Here is a 17,011-nt window from a genome sequence, read left to right on the forward strand (position 1 = left end):
ATGATGTACTCAAGCAGGATCACCGAAGAGAAAAAGACTAAGCCAAGAATACCCTCTCCAAGACTGAAGATGTATGCGCATGAGGGAGAGTGTCAATCACTTACCAGGAAGTGAAATAAGCCGCAGCAGGTGATGCAGCGATGCGCCTCTAGCTCCTCCTACCCCGGGATAATGTGGTGCTACCCCTCGTTTCCGTACGACTTTGATAGCGCTTCTTCAGCTTTCAGGGTCGCAATCATGAATCGTGGTCGGGCCAGCAGCCGGTGGTGACGTCAATGCCACCTGATGAGGCAGACGAGGATGGGAAGATACTTTTGAAGATGGTGACGGTGGCAGGTGGAGTGAGTAGGTGCAGCTCAATATGGATGCGCGGGATGATTAGGTGGGTTCGGTTAGGACGCTGGCGGGTGTCACAAAGCGAGGGACGAGGAAGAAGGTGTAGAACGTGGCACCACCTTTGATAAATACATGAGACGGCCTTTTGAGTTTGGTTGAGTTGAGTAGAGTTGAGCTGGAAGCTATAGTGGAGAGAAGCTGGAAAGGGTTCTGGACCCTTGGCTACTAAGGTACCAAAGTTTGTGGGGTCATGAGATGCCTAACGGATAAGAGAACTGGATTTAGCACCTGAACCTTGAGGATACTAATTATTATCACGACTCGATGCCAAGTTGAAGTGGGCCGATCCACAAAGTCAGGAAGCCCACGATCGAGAATTTGGAGGAGGACCCTTGGACAACTGACAAGGTTTTGCGCAAGGACTTGTCAGTTTGTCACTGGCACTGAAACGACACGCTTGTCGTCATTGTTAGTTTTCGGATACCTTTCTAGACTGCCGGACCCCGCTAGAAGAGAAAACAAGCTTGACATTTTTCAAGGGTCCGTTACTGAAGACTTTCCGTACTTGTCTCAGTTAGTTCAACGCCATGCAGCGTGGGGAACGTTGCTGTGCCGCTAGGTTAGCAATGATGGTGGTGTCTCGATGTACACCACACAATGTTACACGATTGGGTAGTCACAACGAGTCTGGAGAGACAACCAGTGTTGCTTCTTCATGATGATCAGTGGAATCATCAAGATCCATACCTTCCATCTACGTGGCCCCCTGATAGATGTACCACGCAGCAGACGTCGTAGTTAGTTGGAAGGATGGAAAGGGCCCGAGATGTTCATCTTGGCACAGACAAGCCAGCAAGGGCCGCTGATCCGGGGATGTGGGGTGACAAGAACCGAACACAAAGGTACCGTTTTTAAGCTGCAACCTGTTTTCTACCATGATGGAATGAAGCCATTATAGCCGAGTTATAGAAGTGGTGTCTTGATCTTGGTGTGGCTGTTACCTTCACGACGATCGCCAAACCACTGCCCTGTCTGCACTGCACTTCTTGATACGAGTCAGAACAGACACCTGCGAGTCCAGCGCTGACCTTGATTATACTCGATCACTCGATCGATTCAATAAACGACCAGGGTGGCTAGTAATTATCATTGACAAGCATCATCACCAGGTGTAATAGCCTCCAACAAAAGCATCACCACTCATTACTCTTCATTTACGTCAAACACTTTATGTATCTATCGTTTATCTAGCCCGTCCATTATTTGCTGAAGTTCTTCTTCCCCCATTAGGCAGTGGAGGTATATAAGGTAATGGCATACGCTTAGTTGGCTTTGTCTTCGTATTCAACGCCCTCCACATCTCCCAGATATTTGCCCGACGAGCCGGCAACATGCTGTATTGTAGACTATACAAATTCTTGCGGTTGATGGGCGGCACAAACTTGCCTGTGAGGAGACAGAAGAAAACTTTGGGCGAGAGGTAATGTTTTCGGATGCGGTTTGCCATTTGAAAGTATTGGTTAAACATGATTCGGAATGTCAAGGGAATTGACTAGTGACGAAGTTAGTGTTGTTACCATGCAATTTTGGAAGTAGATTCTGCCAACCTTGAGGTAGATGACCGAAGTAGGGGGCGGCCCCTCAGTGTTACTTGTGCCATCACGTATATAGTCGTGGGTATCTCGAAGCTCAAATCGTATACCACCAGGAAGTCTCCTCGGGTCTTTGATTCTCAACATGAGTGCGAATAACGGAAAGTGATTCAGACAGGAGAGGAGGGTATCAAATCCAGCCTTAAGAGAGATGATAGCCATCCTCGCAATGGCAAAATTGAGATAAAAGACAGCAACTGTCGGCAGAAGGAAGAAGAGTAATGTGAACAGGATGGTGCCGACAAGTAGTTGATCCAGGTCATAATCGCAAGAATCAATACGGTTGCGAAGAACATTGTGCTTCTTGCCGCGGAAGAGGTGGAAGAGGGACTGGAGAATTGTGAGCTGCCAGTGATATATCCTTCCAGATGCTAGATAGAAGGAGTAAATGTGAATGGTCAGAGTCGAAAGCATATCAGAAAACATGGCAATCGGCATGCTGGCGCCAGCGAACGACGAGAACCCTATAAACCATACCATCTGGGGTAATGCTGGAGTCAAGGTCTCGATACAGCCTGGGAATGGTTAGTGGACTGCAATCAATTGCTGTTTTGTGACTGAAAACACTTACTAGACCAGTAGTCAATGACCCAAAGGAATAAATCTCCCAGAAAAGCTGCCAATTCGCCGTTTAGCTTGAGACCAGCAGGCCAACCCATCAACCATGAAATGCTGCTTTGAAGTGCGTCAACTGTGTAAGTGCGCAGTAGGTCACCGATCTGCGCGGCAACCCAATCTGCGTTTTCGATGATATATGAGCCGAGAGCAATGCCAATGATAACATCATTGGCGACGAGCCACAAACTGTTGTAAAAGCGGATATAATCAGGATGGCTTGTCGTAACACTAGCCCAATTGTTTTTTCGTTGCCGCAGGGTCATGTACTGCATCGGCCAGTAGCAAAACTGTTGAAGTCGTATCTCAACTTGCTGTGCTGTAGCCGATATGTCCTTCAGGGCTGCGGCTCCAGGTTTAACCCGGAACTCGAGCAGCAGGAGCAACATCTCTGCCATTATGCGATGGCCCATGAGGACCAGAACAAAGGTCTTGCGTATCGTGGGGAACAGATACAGCGTAAACCATGTCCACAGTTGCAGAATAACGTAATTTCTCATTGTCGATGCTGTCTCGACCACTCTCTCAGACACACTAAGGCTGCGTCGTGGCCTCGACCCTAATCGTCCCACATTCTTTTGCAGCGTCTTCTCGAGCTCCCAGGACCAATTTATCTGGTTGATGATTTTGGGCAAGGCTCTGTCACGCGCAGAGGGAACTCGCTTGAAAATGGTGTGCTGCTTGAGCTTTTCAACTAGTTTGCGCTTCTCTTCCTTCATTTGACGCTCTCGTGTCTCCTGCTCTCCCTCTGAAACTACCGTGTCGCCTAATAAAGAGCCATCATGGCCCAGTGCTAGAGCAATGGGATTCAATGATACGTATTGCATTCCCTGAGGTTGGGGACGATCGTAGAGGATGAGCTGTACGCTGATGGCCTTGGCGCATGTAATTTGTGGTTCTCGGGGGTTCGAGTTTGTTGTCGCACAAAACCAGGAAGGGTCTGCTGCTTCGGTATCGGTAGCGTTTGAGAGTCCGAGGACATGCATTGAGCCGTGGCCGCACATTTCGGTGATTTGGCTATTCGGGTGAAGCTCGCTGCGGAAGAAGGTACCGGCTTTGAGGTGGAATTCGGTATTCCGTGCCTACTAACGTCAGTTTTATGTTTGCGGTGACTCGCAATGCGCCAGACTAACATCAACATCTTCAAGGATGGCGACAACAAATACGTCGAGTACGGAATTGCGCCATCCCACCACGACCCCGGGGCGATCGGACCTGCGAATGTCCGTCGGCCAGAACACTCTCATCAACCCATCATGCTCTATCATGACAAGCAACTATTTGAACCAGAACGATATAATTAGAAAGAACCACGTCTTCTAAGTTGCTCCCGCGCAGAGACACCGGCTCCTACTCGTCGTGGATGCTGGAGCCATCTTGTTAGCCATTATCAGCGGCGTCGGATGTATGTTGCAATCGAGCGTACCAGATTCGTTTCTTTTCTGGCTAGTAAGACGGTCGGGGCGCAAATGGCGAGGAAGACGACTGATAGTGCAGCGAATGCTTTTGTTGCGCGCGTCTGTGGAGGGAAGTGGACAGTTAGCTTTGTGCATTGCACTGCGCAGCTTGCGAATGGGACGAGGGGCTTTGGCTACTTACGACGACACCGTTTTCCCAGGCAAAAATGGCAAGTTCATAGAGACGAGTGACCAGATCCCAACGGGCAGTGATGTAGCCAGCGACGAAGATGCCGAGCGTTAGAATAGAAAAGGGGTGCATAGAAGCGCTATTCCTCGTGGCAGTACATGCCGTTCTCTGGTTGAAAGCTTGGAGGATATAAGGTATGCCAAGCTGCGGTAGTGGGTTTGCTGGCGGGATGAAGCGAAAGACAGACAAGATGCTTGGTTGGTTGGTTGACCGTAGGTTGACCGAGAAAGTAATCGAATAAGTCGACAGTGTCCAGTACAATGGCTGGGAATATCTGGTGACTCGAGCGACTGAACGGAAGTTACAGTCAAGTTCTAGAAGGGAATTAGAATTGGAATTGCCAGCTCAATGTTAAGAAATTGAGTTGATTGGTTCCCCCCTGCGTGTCGTCTGTTCCCTTAGCTGGAGAGCAACGTCAAACTTGAGCTAACAGTGGGCCACACCACTTGTTTCAAGATCACGTGTAAGCGGTTTGATTCCGCAGTTTAGAATGTGATGATGACGAAGGCTAGTAAGTAGCAGAGAGTAACATGATGAGAGAGGCCAGTGTATTAAATGCAATGAGAGGTAAAAATATACAAAGATCAAAGCTGAGAGATTATTGTTCACCCAAGGATGCTTCAGTAAGAGGTTCCAACTCCAACCTCTCTGTCTGCAGTTATCAGAACGCCATACTCGCCAGCATATGATGCATATTATTCTATGCATGTTAGCAAGTCGAAGATTGAAAAATAATAACAGAAATAACATACTTCTGACCCCGAGATGTTTTAAATCATTCTCTTTATTCTCCTCACGGGCCTCTTGCACCAGTTTATCCACACCTCTGTCCTTCAATGCAACCTATGGCTATCAGCAAATCAACTCTCGAGCTTGGCCGGTATCGACTTACCTTGAGACATGCTTGGTATTCTTTGAACATTTCTGCACACTCATTGTTGTCCCTTTCTTGCCCTCGAAGATATTCTGCTTCTTTTTAGCCTTGTGCCTACCACAGTTGGGGGCTTCGAAGAACATACTCTCACTGTACCATTTCAAGAAGCACGTATCATAACGTCTACGCACATTAGTTGGATGTCTTGGAAATATAGAGACAGACATACTCCTTGACCTCATTACATTCTGGTGATAGTGAAGCTGACATGTTGAGTTGATCGATAGTATGGAGTTAATGATGTAAGGTATTGGTTGGATTGAGGTATGCAAGTTCAGGTCTAAGAAAGTGGCCAAGTTCAATTAGTAGCTGTTGTACTCCACTAAAGGTATAAGAGCCCTTACCTGTCAGGCTTATCTCATCATTTAAATTTAATAGCAAATCTATATGATACAATTGCCCCTCCAGGCTGAGAATTTCTATAAAACTCATAATAAAAGAGGCCTTATAAAGTCTTATTGTTCTTGATAATACGTTTTCAACCCCGGAATGAACGGATTGTCGCTAGAGGCTCAAGCTACAATTGGCTAAAGCTCCTCCCCGCTACAGAAATCCCCACAAAATCGTCCAAGCTCACCCTCGAGCTGTTCGTCGCGTTCTAAAACGCGACTCAAACCGAACACACTCAATATTTATCTTTCTAAAGTGCAACAACATTTCGATTCACTTTTTTCTTCTCCTTCCTTGCCAAATCCGAAATCGAAAAAAGTGTATCTTTTGGAAAGATTGCAATACTTCGAAAATGGCGCCGTCAAACGACGAGATCGAGCAAGCCCTGCTCGATGCCACTTATGAAATCTATCAGTCTCACCCTGACGATACTACAGTCAACAAAGTTCGCAAGCAAACGGAGGAGAATCTCAGCCTCGAGGATGGTTTCCTATCGAGTGGCGACTGGAAGAAGAAGAGCAAGGAGCTCATTAAACAGAGAGTTGTAAGTTTTACCTGCAACCAATATTTCATTCTATTTTCATAAACTTACACTATTCTCAGGAAAAACTTATGGAAGGATGGACTCCAGAGGAAAAGAACGAAGCTGACTCAGATGGGGAAGAAAAGATGAGCACTGGCACGAAGCGTTCTTCTCCTGATGCCGAATCCCCGCCACCAAAGCCTAAGCGTCAGAAGCGTGCACCCAAAGCAAAGCCTGCGCCTAAACCAAAACAAAAGTCAACAAAGGCTGCCAAAAAGCAAGAGTCTGATCCAGAGTCCGAACTCGGTGAATCGAGCGAGCTTAGTGAGCTTAGTGATCTGAGCGAAGAGGAGAAGCCCCAAAAGAAGCGAAAGCCAGCGGCGCCGAAGAAAGCACCGGCGAAAGCACCAACGAAACGCAAGTCAAAGAAGGAGGTCATTTCCGAGGATGAGAATGAGGATGTCACCATGGGCACAGATGCTGGAACACCAGAGAAGGGACAAGATGCAAAGAATGGCGGCTCAGTCGGTGAAAAGGCTGCGCCCTCCGCAGAGGCACAAAGCCCAGATGGAGAAGAAGAAAAGTCACTCGCAGAAGAAGGCGAGGACAAACCGATTATTGACGAAGAAGAAGAGTATTCGGATGTGATCGACGAGCCTCCAAAGCCCAAGCGTAAGAAGAAGGAAAAGAAGGAAAGCGCAGGCAAGCCCGCAAAGGCACCCAAAGCCGCTGCGAAAAAGATTACCACGTCAGACGACCCCAACACTGAAGAAATCAAGAAGCTGCAAGGACATCTTGTCAAGTGCGGTGTTCGTAAGCTCTGGCACAACGAGCTGAAACAGTACGGCGACGATGCCAAGGCCAAGATTCGCCATCTCAAGAAGATGCTCGCCGACATTGGAATGGATGGTCGCTTCTCCGAATCCAAAGCCCGCGAGATCAAAGAACGACGCGAACTCCTGGCTGAAGTTGAATCTGCGCAGGAAATGAGCTCGTTGTGGGGTGTTGAGGGACGCGGCCGTGCAAGCCGGAGCAAAAGCAAGAAGATTATTGAGAGCGATGTTAGTGACGCTGAAAATAACGAGGGCAATAACGATGACGATGATGACGATGACGAGGACAACTCATATGCCGCGAGACGTAAAAGAGTAAGGGCTGATTTGGCATTCTTAGGAGACGATGATGAATCCGACTGAGGTTCGTGTATGAATTTCTGCCCCTATTAATTTTACGTCCACAAGCAAGCAGACTACAATCGAGGACGACGGGATGCATCATGAGTAGTTTTGTACAACACAGTATCAGGATAACAGCAATGATTTCACTTTGAATTCCGATTGTTTCAATAGCTAGGCGTTGTTAAATAGCCTCTATCCAATTGATATTCTTTTCTTTTGATGAATCGCCCAACTTAGTCGGACCACACCTTGTAAACTGTTCTGGCGCCGTATGTCTCTCCCTTCTTGAGCAGAACCTGGTTCTTCCACTCGGGCACGTTGGCCGCGTTGACGTAGCGGGCAGGCTCACAGCAGAAGCCAGCTCGAGCCTTGCGAGCAGGCAGACCGTTGACGGCGGGCACGTTGATGCCAGCTCCGGTGTAGATCTGGAAAGTTGGCTCTGTGCTGTAGACCTCAAGGTTGATTTTGGAGCCAGCGTGGTGAGCCTTGACGTTGAGGTTGAGGGGCTGGCTGCGGGTGTCGAGAGGGACAGATGAAGGGTCCTCGTTCAGAACGAAGCAGTGGTCGATGTTGGGCTCTTGAGGACCTAGAGTGAAGGTCTTGTTGGCAGTGACGCCGGGGAAAGACTCAATCTTGCCAGTGGGGATGAGGTCGTCGCCAACAGCAAGGTAGCTGGCTGTGGGGAGAGTCATCTCTGTGTCGGCAATGGTCTCCTTTCCGCTGGGGTTGAAGTAAGAGTGGTTGGTCATGTTGATGACCGTCTCATCAGCGCCGCCAACGAGCTTGGCCTCGTACTCCATAGCGAGAATAGTGACATCCTTGCCGTCGACCTTTTGTGTGCCCGTCGTGTAAGTAACGGTGACCTCTACGGTACCGGGGTATCCCTCATCGCCATCCTCGCTGGTAAGTGTAAAAGCAACGCTCTCCCCGCCCTCAAGACCCTCGACACCAGGAACCTCACGGATGCCAACGGGCTTGGGACCGTCCCAGACGCGGGTGCTCCAGCCAACCTTGCCACCGTGGAGATGGTTCTTTCCATCGTTGGCGGCGAGAATGACTTCCTTGCCATTAAGGCTGTCGATGCGGGCGTCCTTGATACGGTTGGCAATGCGGCCAACGGTCACGCCAAAGTAGGGATAGTTGTACTTCTCATAGTCTTCTTGGGTGGGGAAGCCTTGAACGATGTTGACGCCGTTGACGACAATGGACTGAATGATGGCGCCGAGGGGCAGGAAAGAAATGGAAGAGTCAGCCATGATGGACGTTTGTCACTTTTCTCGGCTGAGGTGAAATACAGATCTGAATGGGGAGTGGAGTGAGTTATTGAGTGGTTTATATAGACAGTTGGTTGTTCAACAGAGCCAATAATGATGAAAATGAACAGGTAACTCAAAAAGACTGAATCAAGGTGTGACCTGAGATGTAGCCAGTTTTATATAGGTACGTATTTGTTTGTATTTCACTATGCTGTACGACTTACCTACCCAGTTACAAGTGTGGGATCTGGGATAAATGAGAGAGCTTGGGGGACCCATCATGATACTCCATCTCACGACTTCAGGCTAAACTGCAAATGGGGTCATGAGCCACTTGTTACTTGCTTCTATTCTATGTCGATAGACCAATTAACTATGAGTTGTTTTTCTCTTTCTTCCCTTGAAACTTATTGTCACGGGGTACTCGGCCCAGCTCGACCGAAGTGAGTGTTTGAGTGCGGGGTGTTTGTGTCATGGGTGCTGCACATAATGAGTGGTGCGGCTGTATGCAGCGAATTCTTAGTCCCAGGTTTGTGGTAGTGTTATGCAGTAGGGTATTTTGTTATTGTTCCACAGGTGAGGCTCAAAATAGACTATAAGCTAACACTTTGTTCTAGCTTGCTCTTTGATTCGTGTGCTCGCATGCTGTTATCATGGCGGATATCGTTGAAGATCAAAGTGGCTGTCCCTAACCCATGGCCGTCATCATGGGGCATCAAGATGCTAGACCCATGGGTTGGTTCCACAACCAGTAGTACATATATGCCGGTAGCTACCAATGTAAGCAAACATCAAAAGCCAGAATCACAATAGGCTAATCTTATATGGGTAGAATAGGCAGATAGTTAAATGTCAATAATGTACGTATTGGTACCATCTTATATATACGTGAGAATTATACCCAAACTATACTATCAACTCTTCTGTAGCGTTGAAAATGCCATCAAAAATCAAAATCGCGACAAGTGGTATCTAAGTGTGGTATCAAACAAAATTCTAAATCGTTTCTCCGTCATGAGCGGACATTTTACCATTCCAGGCGGTCATCACAGACCAAGTTGACATCGAATCGCTCGTTGCCCTTCCAGACCTGTCCAGCAGAGTTGCAGCCGGCCACAATTGTGCGCAGGTCGCTGATCATGCCGCCGGGGCCGCTAGCAAAGACTGTCGTGGGACCGGTAATGGTGTTACCCACAAAGTCGTTGATGAGCTTGGGAAGGTTGGGGTGACGATCCTCATCCTCAATGCCTTGTCCGATCTTACGGACAGGGACATCAGTGCCGCAAGCACAGCTCTCATCAATCACGTCGGACGATGAGGATGACGAGGCAACTGGTCTGGAAGTATCCCTGGCATCCTTCTCGTCCTCCATGCGGATCTTGGAGCTGGTCCTACTGCTGGCGTCTCGTGTAGCGAAGACTCGAATCTTAAGGTTGAGGGCCTTGCGGGCTTGTTGCAAAAGATCCATCTCTTGCTGAACCCACTCGGCATCAGTAGCGTGACGGATGGCCCAGATAAGTTCAATCTTGCGGTCTCGGGAAACGGGTGATCGGGCAAGCTCGAGGAGAACAGGGAGGACATATGCGATACCAGTACCACCAGCAACGCAGACAATATTGGTGCCAGGTGTAACGTGGTCCATAGTGGTCTCACCATAGGCACCGGTCATGATGATAGGGGTAGTAGCTATCTCAGAGGCCTGGAGCTTCTTGGCGGCCAGCTGGGCCATCTTCTTGGTTTCACCTCCTCGGGCGCGCATGATGTACGAGTGCTTCACGACACCGTTCTCGACGTAAGGAGCATTGATGGGGGTGAAAGGATGAGACTGCCAGATGCTGCTTTCGGTGAAGCAGAGGTAATAGTGCTGGCCAACCTTCCAAGGGTCCTGGTCGTTCTGGAGATCGAATCGTAGGATATCGCCGTGCTCCTCATCAGGGAACCTAGTGATAGTGGCCTGAGAGGCCTGGAAGCCCATGTTGCCAGAGGGAAGGTGGTGGTAGTGGAGGTAGGCAGTTCGAAGGAACCGGAATCCACGGTCAACAAACCAAAGGAGGAGAGATGGCAGCAAAAAGCACTTGAGCAGAGCCCAGTGGGCCCAGCAGGCACCGATGTAGACCATGGCGAGCACGTAGTGAGACTTGCGGAAGAACTCATAGCCCGTCAGGCGGATACCCCAGGGTGTGCTACCAACGAGCAGAAGAAGGAGCAAAATCATTGCCACAATACCCCATATCACGTATAACTGGGCAACCCATGCAGCGGCAACGTCAGGTTGAGGCTGATACAAGCGGATCTCAACGATGCACCAAGTGATGGTGTGAAGGGCGCTTTGGATGAAAATGATATAGCCCGTCCAGCGGTGCAGGAACATGAAGCTCTGGTAGGGGACACCTGTGATGAGAGACAGGATAGACTCTCGGCTGGCTAGCAGAATAGACAGAGGAGTCAAGGCATAAGCCAGAATTCCGACTCGGTTGGACCAAGGACCGAGAGAAGTGCGAGTATTGTACACGCCAGGCATGTTCTTGACGGGAGTGATCCAAGTATGATACGTCATGCCGACGAAGCTCCAAATAGTGAGGTAGATGATAAGAGCTGTGAGCACGGCGACTTGGAAGCGAGTAGTTCGGCCAAAGATGGCGCGGCAAGCATCCGGGAGAAGATATCGTCGAGTGAAGGAGGCAATGCTGCGGCGGACCTTTGTGAGACCAGCTTTAGGACTCGCACTGGAAGCGATTGCGGGAGCTGAAGGTTTGCCGACGAATCGAAGAAGTGCCCAGATGAAGACTATCCCGAGGATAGTGGCCCAGAGGATTGCGCTGTAGAGCATTCCGTAGTCATGGGCACTGTAGACGAGATCGAGATACTCGCAAGAGCCCTTGTCATTTGTGCAGGGAAGGGCACGATTGGCATACCCCCAGTGAGGAACGAGTGTTTGAGCCTCGCTCATATTTTGGATGTGGCGAGCATCCAGCTCGTTCAGAGCCATTTTGGTGGATGTCATGGTTGTGGTGGTTGAACTCCTTACTGGTCCATAAGACAAGATGGTAGATTAAAGCAAAGGATGACCAGCAACCAGAAGAGAGAGAGAGGTGTGAGGAGTGATGAGTGACGGGTATCAAACCAGAGGATGTGATACCATTAGATACAAATAGGAATCGCACCGCCTTGCCGAGACCAGATAATAATTACCCAGCACTAACAAGGTAAAGACAAGTAAAGACTCCACCGTTGGTCGACCCAGTTGAGCATGTTTGAGGAGGTGTTGAAATATTGGGTACGGAATAGTAAAAAGGAACCCCATTCTGAGGTTCTTGGCCCGGGAACCAACCCATATCGAGTAAATGTTTCCTGATTACTTGCTCAATTGAAGGATTGGTCGGAAGAAACAGAAGTTGAAGGGGAAGAACCCTGAGGGTCTGATGAAGCAATTGAGGCGAAAGGTTTAGAGTTGAGCATGAATGAGCACGTTTTACCGGGATTAACGATTCAAGATCCACTGTCAAACCCCACTAAAGCCTCTAAAGACTCCAAAAGACTCCACAAGGCCGGATCTCGAGACTCGGTACTATCACTTTGAGCTGATTATCAGCTCCCATATCTGGTCATTAAATCACTATATTCGGGTCTAGCCATGACATGGAATAATATCCCCTCATTAATAACCTCTTCTTCCCGCGGCAACACCATCGTACATCAACCTCTTTCCTGCCGCTGATATAGCTTCTAAATTCTCCGGCTCTCCTCCATCCAAAGTCTCCTCTTTTCGCCTCCCAAGACTCTTGGAAACAGCTCAATTGTTCTCAGTGGACCATTGCAACTCCTGGCTTATTTACTGTACTTATTATCCCGGGTACCACCACTCATTCTCTGACTCGAATCTCCATATTCGCTCCAACTCTTTCCTGATCTGCCACTGCCAATACCTCAAGTCAGACATATTCATCAGCAAAATCACCAAATATGGACCACGGAGCTATGGGCGGCGACGGCGCGGCCTGCAAGGTCGAGGTAATGAAGCACTTGACCTAGAATCCCACCAATTGATATCATCTAACAAGTCTCAGATGCTGTGGAATTGGAACACAATTGATGCCTGCTTCCTTGCCTCATCTTGGCAAATCAAGAACCAAGGCATGATGGCCGCTACTTGCATCGGTGTTATCCTTTTGGTAATTCTCGTCGAGTTCTTCCGTCGTCTAGGAAAGGAATATGATGCCCTCCTTCAGCGAGGCTTCCAGCGCCAAGCGTCGACTCACAGCGTTGCTCTCGCCGCTGCCGGATGCACGGGAGCGGTTGTGCCCACGCGACAGACTCTGACCTACCGAGCATCACCTCTCCAGCAGTTTATCCGCGCCTTTATCCACGCTGCTACGTTCGCAGGAGCTTACATTGTGATGCTTTTGGCCATGTACTTTAACGGCTACGTGATCATCAGCATCTTTATCGGTGCCGGCTTGGGCAAGTTCTTTTGCGACTGGCTCGTCGTGAGGATCGATTTGGAGGGTTTGGAAGGTCCCGAGGACAAGTCAAAGGGAATTGAAGAGACAACGGTGTGCTGCGGTTAGGAATGGATGAGTAGGTGGATTGTTTGATTTGGCTGTTGAAATACACATGTCTTTTGCATGATGAGTTGATATTTAGCGATACCCGGCAGAAGCACTTTAGAGTTGAATACATTCAGGAATGATAGTCACAGTGACGTTCATTTAAGGTTGACAAAAATACGCCACTAATAACTGTATCGTGTAAGAACACTTACCCTTTATGTCTCAACTTCAATAACACTGCGGTTGCCCAAGTCACCTCAGCCGCAGTATTGGAAATGTATGAGTTGAGAGACCACCCGTGACTTTGGCAATGATACAAGTCAAGCATGGCACATGAGATTGCAATACTCCTGTAATGTTTCACAAAACTCGTGACTTGTTTCATATAGAGTCGTCAATATAAACATTTCGGATCATTAAACCTTGTATCGCCTAAAGACAGAACAACCCAATAGTTATTGAAACGAGTCGTTTAACTAGCTCACAAGCTGTCAGCCTCTGATACATCGTTCACTTACAAGACTATTGTGTCACACGTGAGCCGGGACCGAGCTCAACAGGAGCACGACTGTTTGAAGGAACCTTGTCTAACTATAATAGGATAGCCAATCGTTGACGATTTAACTCTAACTTTACACTCAAGCTGAGGACAAGGATGATCTGGTCTCGGCCGACACCTGTGTGGTGTTGCACATAGTATGGAGCAGTGCTAGTGGGGTAGTTAAAACAAACTCGAAATAACTTGCTCATATCTCTCTCACCTGACGGAGTCCAGAATCTATCTCAAGCACTCGTTTCTAAAGACGATAAGCAGGAGATATGGTGTTTATACTTATTCAATGTCTTTCCACCGTCAGGTGAAAATAGGCTGAAATTACTAAGGGGCTGTCTTAAAAGGCCCGTGTTGGATCTGTATTTCGGTAGCGGATCGAATGTTGACTGTAAAAAGTCAGAGCGGCCTGGGACGAGAATGGTGGCTTCTTACGCTCTGGTAGAATCATGTTAATAAATACGTGCTCAATCCAGCTCCAGCCAACTTATGACCTGGGGTGATTTACAATAAACAGCCCCAATCGCCATCAGATTGACCACGCCATAGATCATCAATACACCATCAGTTGCTACAAAGACCGTGTGTAGTAGTTGTCATTTACAGACGATATCCGAAGCTATATCTCTATCTATCTCTTGATTATTGCTTGTTCTTTTTCTTACAATACTCCAGAAATATAGTTCTGAACTATACTCGACAAATCTTCATCATGTCTTCATACTCTTCCAGTATACCAAGTTCCTTCTCGGCATCACCAACTTCAAGCTATGCATCGCTTTCCTTCAACAGCCAGTCCTCTTCCTCGTCAAGAGAAAGCGGAACCGTTGACGATGAAGTCGACATGATCAAGACATGGTTCTCGGTACTAACCGACACCGAAAGAGCATCTGCTCTCAACTCCATCGTCGAACTTCCAAGCCTTCGGGAGATCGAGCCCTTGATCCAAGCACTCAAGGACCGCAAGAAAGAACTTTGGAAGCAACAACAAGAGCTCATCATCCAACCGCCAGTGAAGCCCAAGTGGATCATGCCGACGTTCCCGCACAACTCTCAAGATCCTCGATGGGCAGCTAAATGGCTTCGAGCTTTAAGGTTGCACAAATACGAGCAGTGTCTAGTAGGGTTGACTCCAGCTCATGTATCACGTCTGGAGGAGGAGGACTTGCAGAAGCTGGGTATCGACACCGTTGGTGCAAGAACCAAAATGCTTCGAGTGAGTATCATCCGAACTTATTGATCAAACCCAACTAACATTGTGTAGGCAATTCATAACAGATAAACTAGTCATTCTGTTTATTTTCTATCCTGTACACCACCAAACGGCCAACTGGCTTGGTCATGATGACTCCCTTTTTTATTATAATCGTCCAAGAGGCGGAAATTCATTGTTGGGTAATTTGTTTTAAATTGAGACATGGCAAGGGAAAAAGGCGTTATTGTCGACACCCAATGTTAAAGTTGATACGCAAAAGCTTCAAGTATTTCATACCTGGTAGGCGGGTAGTGGCCTGAGATTTAGCATTAGTGGTATTTAGGTGGTTTGACTGCAGGGAATTAGTGGCGTTGGGGCATGGAATTAAGGGAAACGAAGAACTAGGCTGTATCCGGGCATTGTACAACCTGGCGCAATGAGAACATTCTACACATAGTTGCGCACTGAGCAGATACTCATGCACTGTTGAGCTGAAAATGCATTTTATTATTGTCATGTTTAACCCTTTTGATGTGCTGTTGGTATCTGATAGTGATTAGCGGCAGATCTACGATCAAATGCTGGTCTAGTAATAAACCCAACGTGACCTCAACATCTCGATGTGACATTGTTTCCCCGTATGAATCACGAGGCTATTACTTGCAATTGCAGGCAGTCAGTCAGTGACACAGTAATCAGCATTCAGTAATCTCATCCATGAACTACCTACTACCTACAAATACCAAATCCTCAGTTAAATCCTACCTTTGATTCGCATCTCCCTTTTATGCCTCCCTTTTTTTTTTTTTCTAAATCTACCCTGCAGTACCTAATTGCTAAGGTTCTTGCCTAATTTGAGCTATCAAGTTAAAGCAGGTGGTGCTTGCGCAACGCAACTGCGACCGGCAAAACCAAAAGCCAATAGACTCAACTCAACTCAGTCCCATCAACTCAGCGGATCCATCCAGAGCATCTCACTCACTCACTCATACATCAATCATCTGAGGTTCTTCAACCTCCAAACAATGAACAATGGCAACCGCGTCACCACAAACAACTAACACGACAAAACGCAAGCGAGGAGAAGAATCTTGGACATCACCAATACAATTCACCTTCCAGCTTGATCCCCTATCATTTGCCTTTCCCTCTGTTTCCGCTACAGCACAGACTGAGGATGGCAGTAACAGCCCGCGGTCATGGGTCACCCACAAGTTCCGCGGGCTTGCACTGGAAAGTGGGGGCGGGGCAGCCGTCAGCAGTGAAGACACCGATAATCTCACGGAAGAATCGATGAGGAAGCGTCAGAGGCCCGATGAGATCATGAGAGAGTCTGAGATTGATGCACACCCGGCCGTGCAAGACGTCGTTGACCTTGATGGAAACTCTGTGTTTCCCTCCGATGAACCACTGCCGAGTATAGAAAGCTGCGTTCATGTACAAGCACGGCAACCACAGCAGCATCGCTTGCAAAAGCAAGCAACCGGCAGCCTGCAGCATGCATATCCTTCCATAAACAGGCTATCCGAATCAAAGTCAAGAGTCAAGAAGAGAACAGCGTCACCGCCACTACGCATAAAACGACCATCAAGGCGACCCCTCGACGACTCTGATGAAGACGAGGTCCAAATTGTCGACCCCGTCAGGGCTGCACTGACGTGGCACGAAGACGAAATCACCATATACGACCCCGAAGACGAGGACGATGATGGTATTGGAATCAATGGCATCGGATTCAAACCCACACCAGCTCTTGCACAAGCCCGCGCCAAGAAACGGAAGCAGCAGATGGCCGAATACCGTAAACGAGAAGAAAGCGATGCACGAGCTCAACGCAGCCAACGCAGAGGTTGCGGCTCAGGGGTCAAGTTCAAGTCAGATGCTCAGTCACCGGCGCGAAAGGTCAGATTCATAGACACGGATGCTTCCAACATTGCTATCACCACAGGTTAACGACATCGTTTTGGTGCCTATTGGGCCTGGACCTATGGGTTGGTCGGATACTAGGGGCGGTGATAGACATTTTTCACGGTTACGCAGGCGTTTGCAATTTTGTCTCATGGGAAGCGGTATCTCGATGGTCAACACAAACTTTTTAAACTTTTCTTGATGGCATTTTATCGGGCAAAGGCCAACAATTGCTGGAGAATACACCAGAGGCCTCACCGGGTCGCTTTTATACCCT

General features: G+C 48.3%; 7 protein-coding genes across 7 annotated transcripts; 4 read left to right on the plus strand and 3 right to left on the minus strand.

Moving 5' to 3' along the window:
* Positions 1-1,658: 1,658 nt before the first annotated feature.
* FGSG_06057 (uncharacterized protein) lies at positions 1,659-5,394 on the minus strand (the record flags this gene model as incomplete). Its single annotated transcript, XM_011326377.1, has 9 exons — positions 1,659-1,730; positions 1,914-2,503; positions 2,560-3,685; positions 3,737-3,880; positions 4,030-4,122; positions 4,203-4,564; positions 5,003-5,076; positions 5,143-5,274; positions 5,354-5,394. 9 exons carry the CDS (start codon positions 5,392-5,394, stop codon positions 1,659-1,661), a joined length of 2,634 nt encoding a protein of 877 aa, XP_011324679.1.
* Positions 5,395-5,926: 532 nt separating this feature from the next.
* FGSG_06058 (uncharacterized protein) lies at positions 5,927-7,256 on the plus strand (the record flags this gene model as incomplete). Its single annotated transcript, XM_011326378.1, has 3 exons — positions 5,927-6,118; positions 6,178-7,158; positions 7,245-7,256. The coding sequence occupies 3 exons, from the start codon at positions 5,927-5,929 to the stop codon at positions 7,254-7,256; spliced, it is 1,185 nt and encodes a 394-aa protein (XP_011324680.1).
* Positions 7,257-7,415: 159 nt separating this feature from the next.
* On the minus strand, positions 7,416-8,802 carry FGSG_06059 (uncharacterized protein). The gene has a single exon (XM_011326379.1). It carries the CDS (start codon positions 8,529-8,531, stop codon positions 7,509-7,511), a length of 1,023 nt encoding a protein of 340 aa, XP_011324681.1. The 5' UTR covers positions 8,532-8,802; the 3' UTR covers positions 7,416-7,508.
* A 756-nt stretch (positions 8,803-9,558) lies between these two features.
* FGSG_06060 (uncharacterized protein) lies at positions 9,559-11,520 on the minus strand (the record flags this gene model as incomplete). Its single annotated transcript, XM_011326380.1, has 1 exon — positions 9,559-11,520. The coding sequence occupies one exon, from the start codon at positions 11,518-11,520 to the stop codon at positions 9,559-9,561; it is 1,962 nt and encodes a 653-aa protein (XP_011324682.1).
* A 730-nt stretch (positions 11,521-12,250) lies between these two features.
* On the plus strand, positions 12,251-13,202 carry FGSG_06061 (uncharacterized protein). The gene is made up of 2 exons (XM_011326381.1): positions 12,251-12,542; positions 12,599-13,202. The coding sequence occupies exons 1-2, from the start codon at positions 12,495-12,497 to the stop codon at positions 13,097-13,099; spliced, it is 549 nt and encodes a 182-aa protein (XP_011324683.1). The 5' UTR covers positions 12,251-12,494; the 3' UTR covers positions 13,100-13,202.
* A 920-nt stretch (positions 13,203-14,122) lies between these two features.
* Positions 14,123-15,332, plus strand: FGSG_06062 (uncharacterized protein). Its single transcript, XM_011326382.1, has 2 exons — positions 14,123-14,847; positions 14,896-15,332. Exons 1-2 carry the CDS (start codon positions 14,344-14,346, stop codon positions 14,911-14,913), a joined length of 522 nt encoding a protein of 173 aa, XP_011324684.1. The 5' UTR covers positions 14,123-14,343; the 3' UTR covers positions 14,914-15,332.
* A 526-nt stretch (positions 15,333-15,858) lies between these two features.
* FGSG_06063 (uncharacterized protein) lies at positions 15,859-16,779 on the plus strand (the record flags this gene model as incomplete). Its single annotated transcript, XM_011326383.1, has 1 exon — positions 15,859-16,779. The coding sequence occupies one exon, from the start codon at positions 15,859-15,861 to the stop codon at positions 16,777-16,779; it is 921 nt and encodes a 306-aa protein (XP_011324685.1).
* Positions 16,780-17,011: the final 232 nt, after the last annotated feature.

The sequence above is a fragment of the Fusarium graminearum genome, chromosome 3 (assembly GCF_000240135.3).
Source record: "Fusarium graminearum PH-1 chromosome 3, whole genome shotgun sequence".
NCBI lineage: Eukaryota > Fungi > Ascomycota > Sordariomycetes > Hypocreales > Nectriaceae > Fusarium > Fusarium graminearum.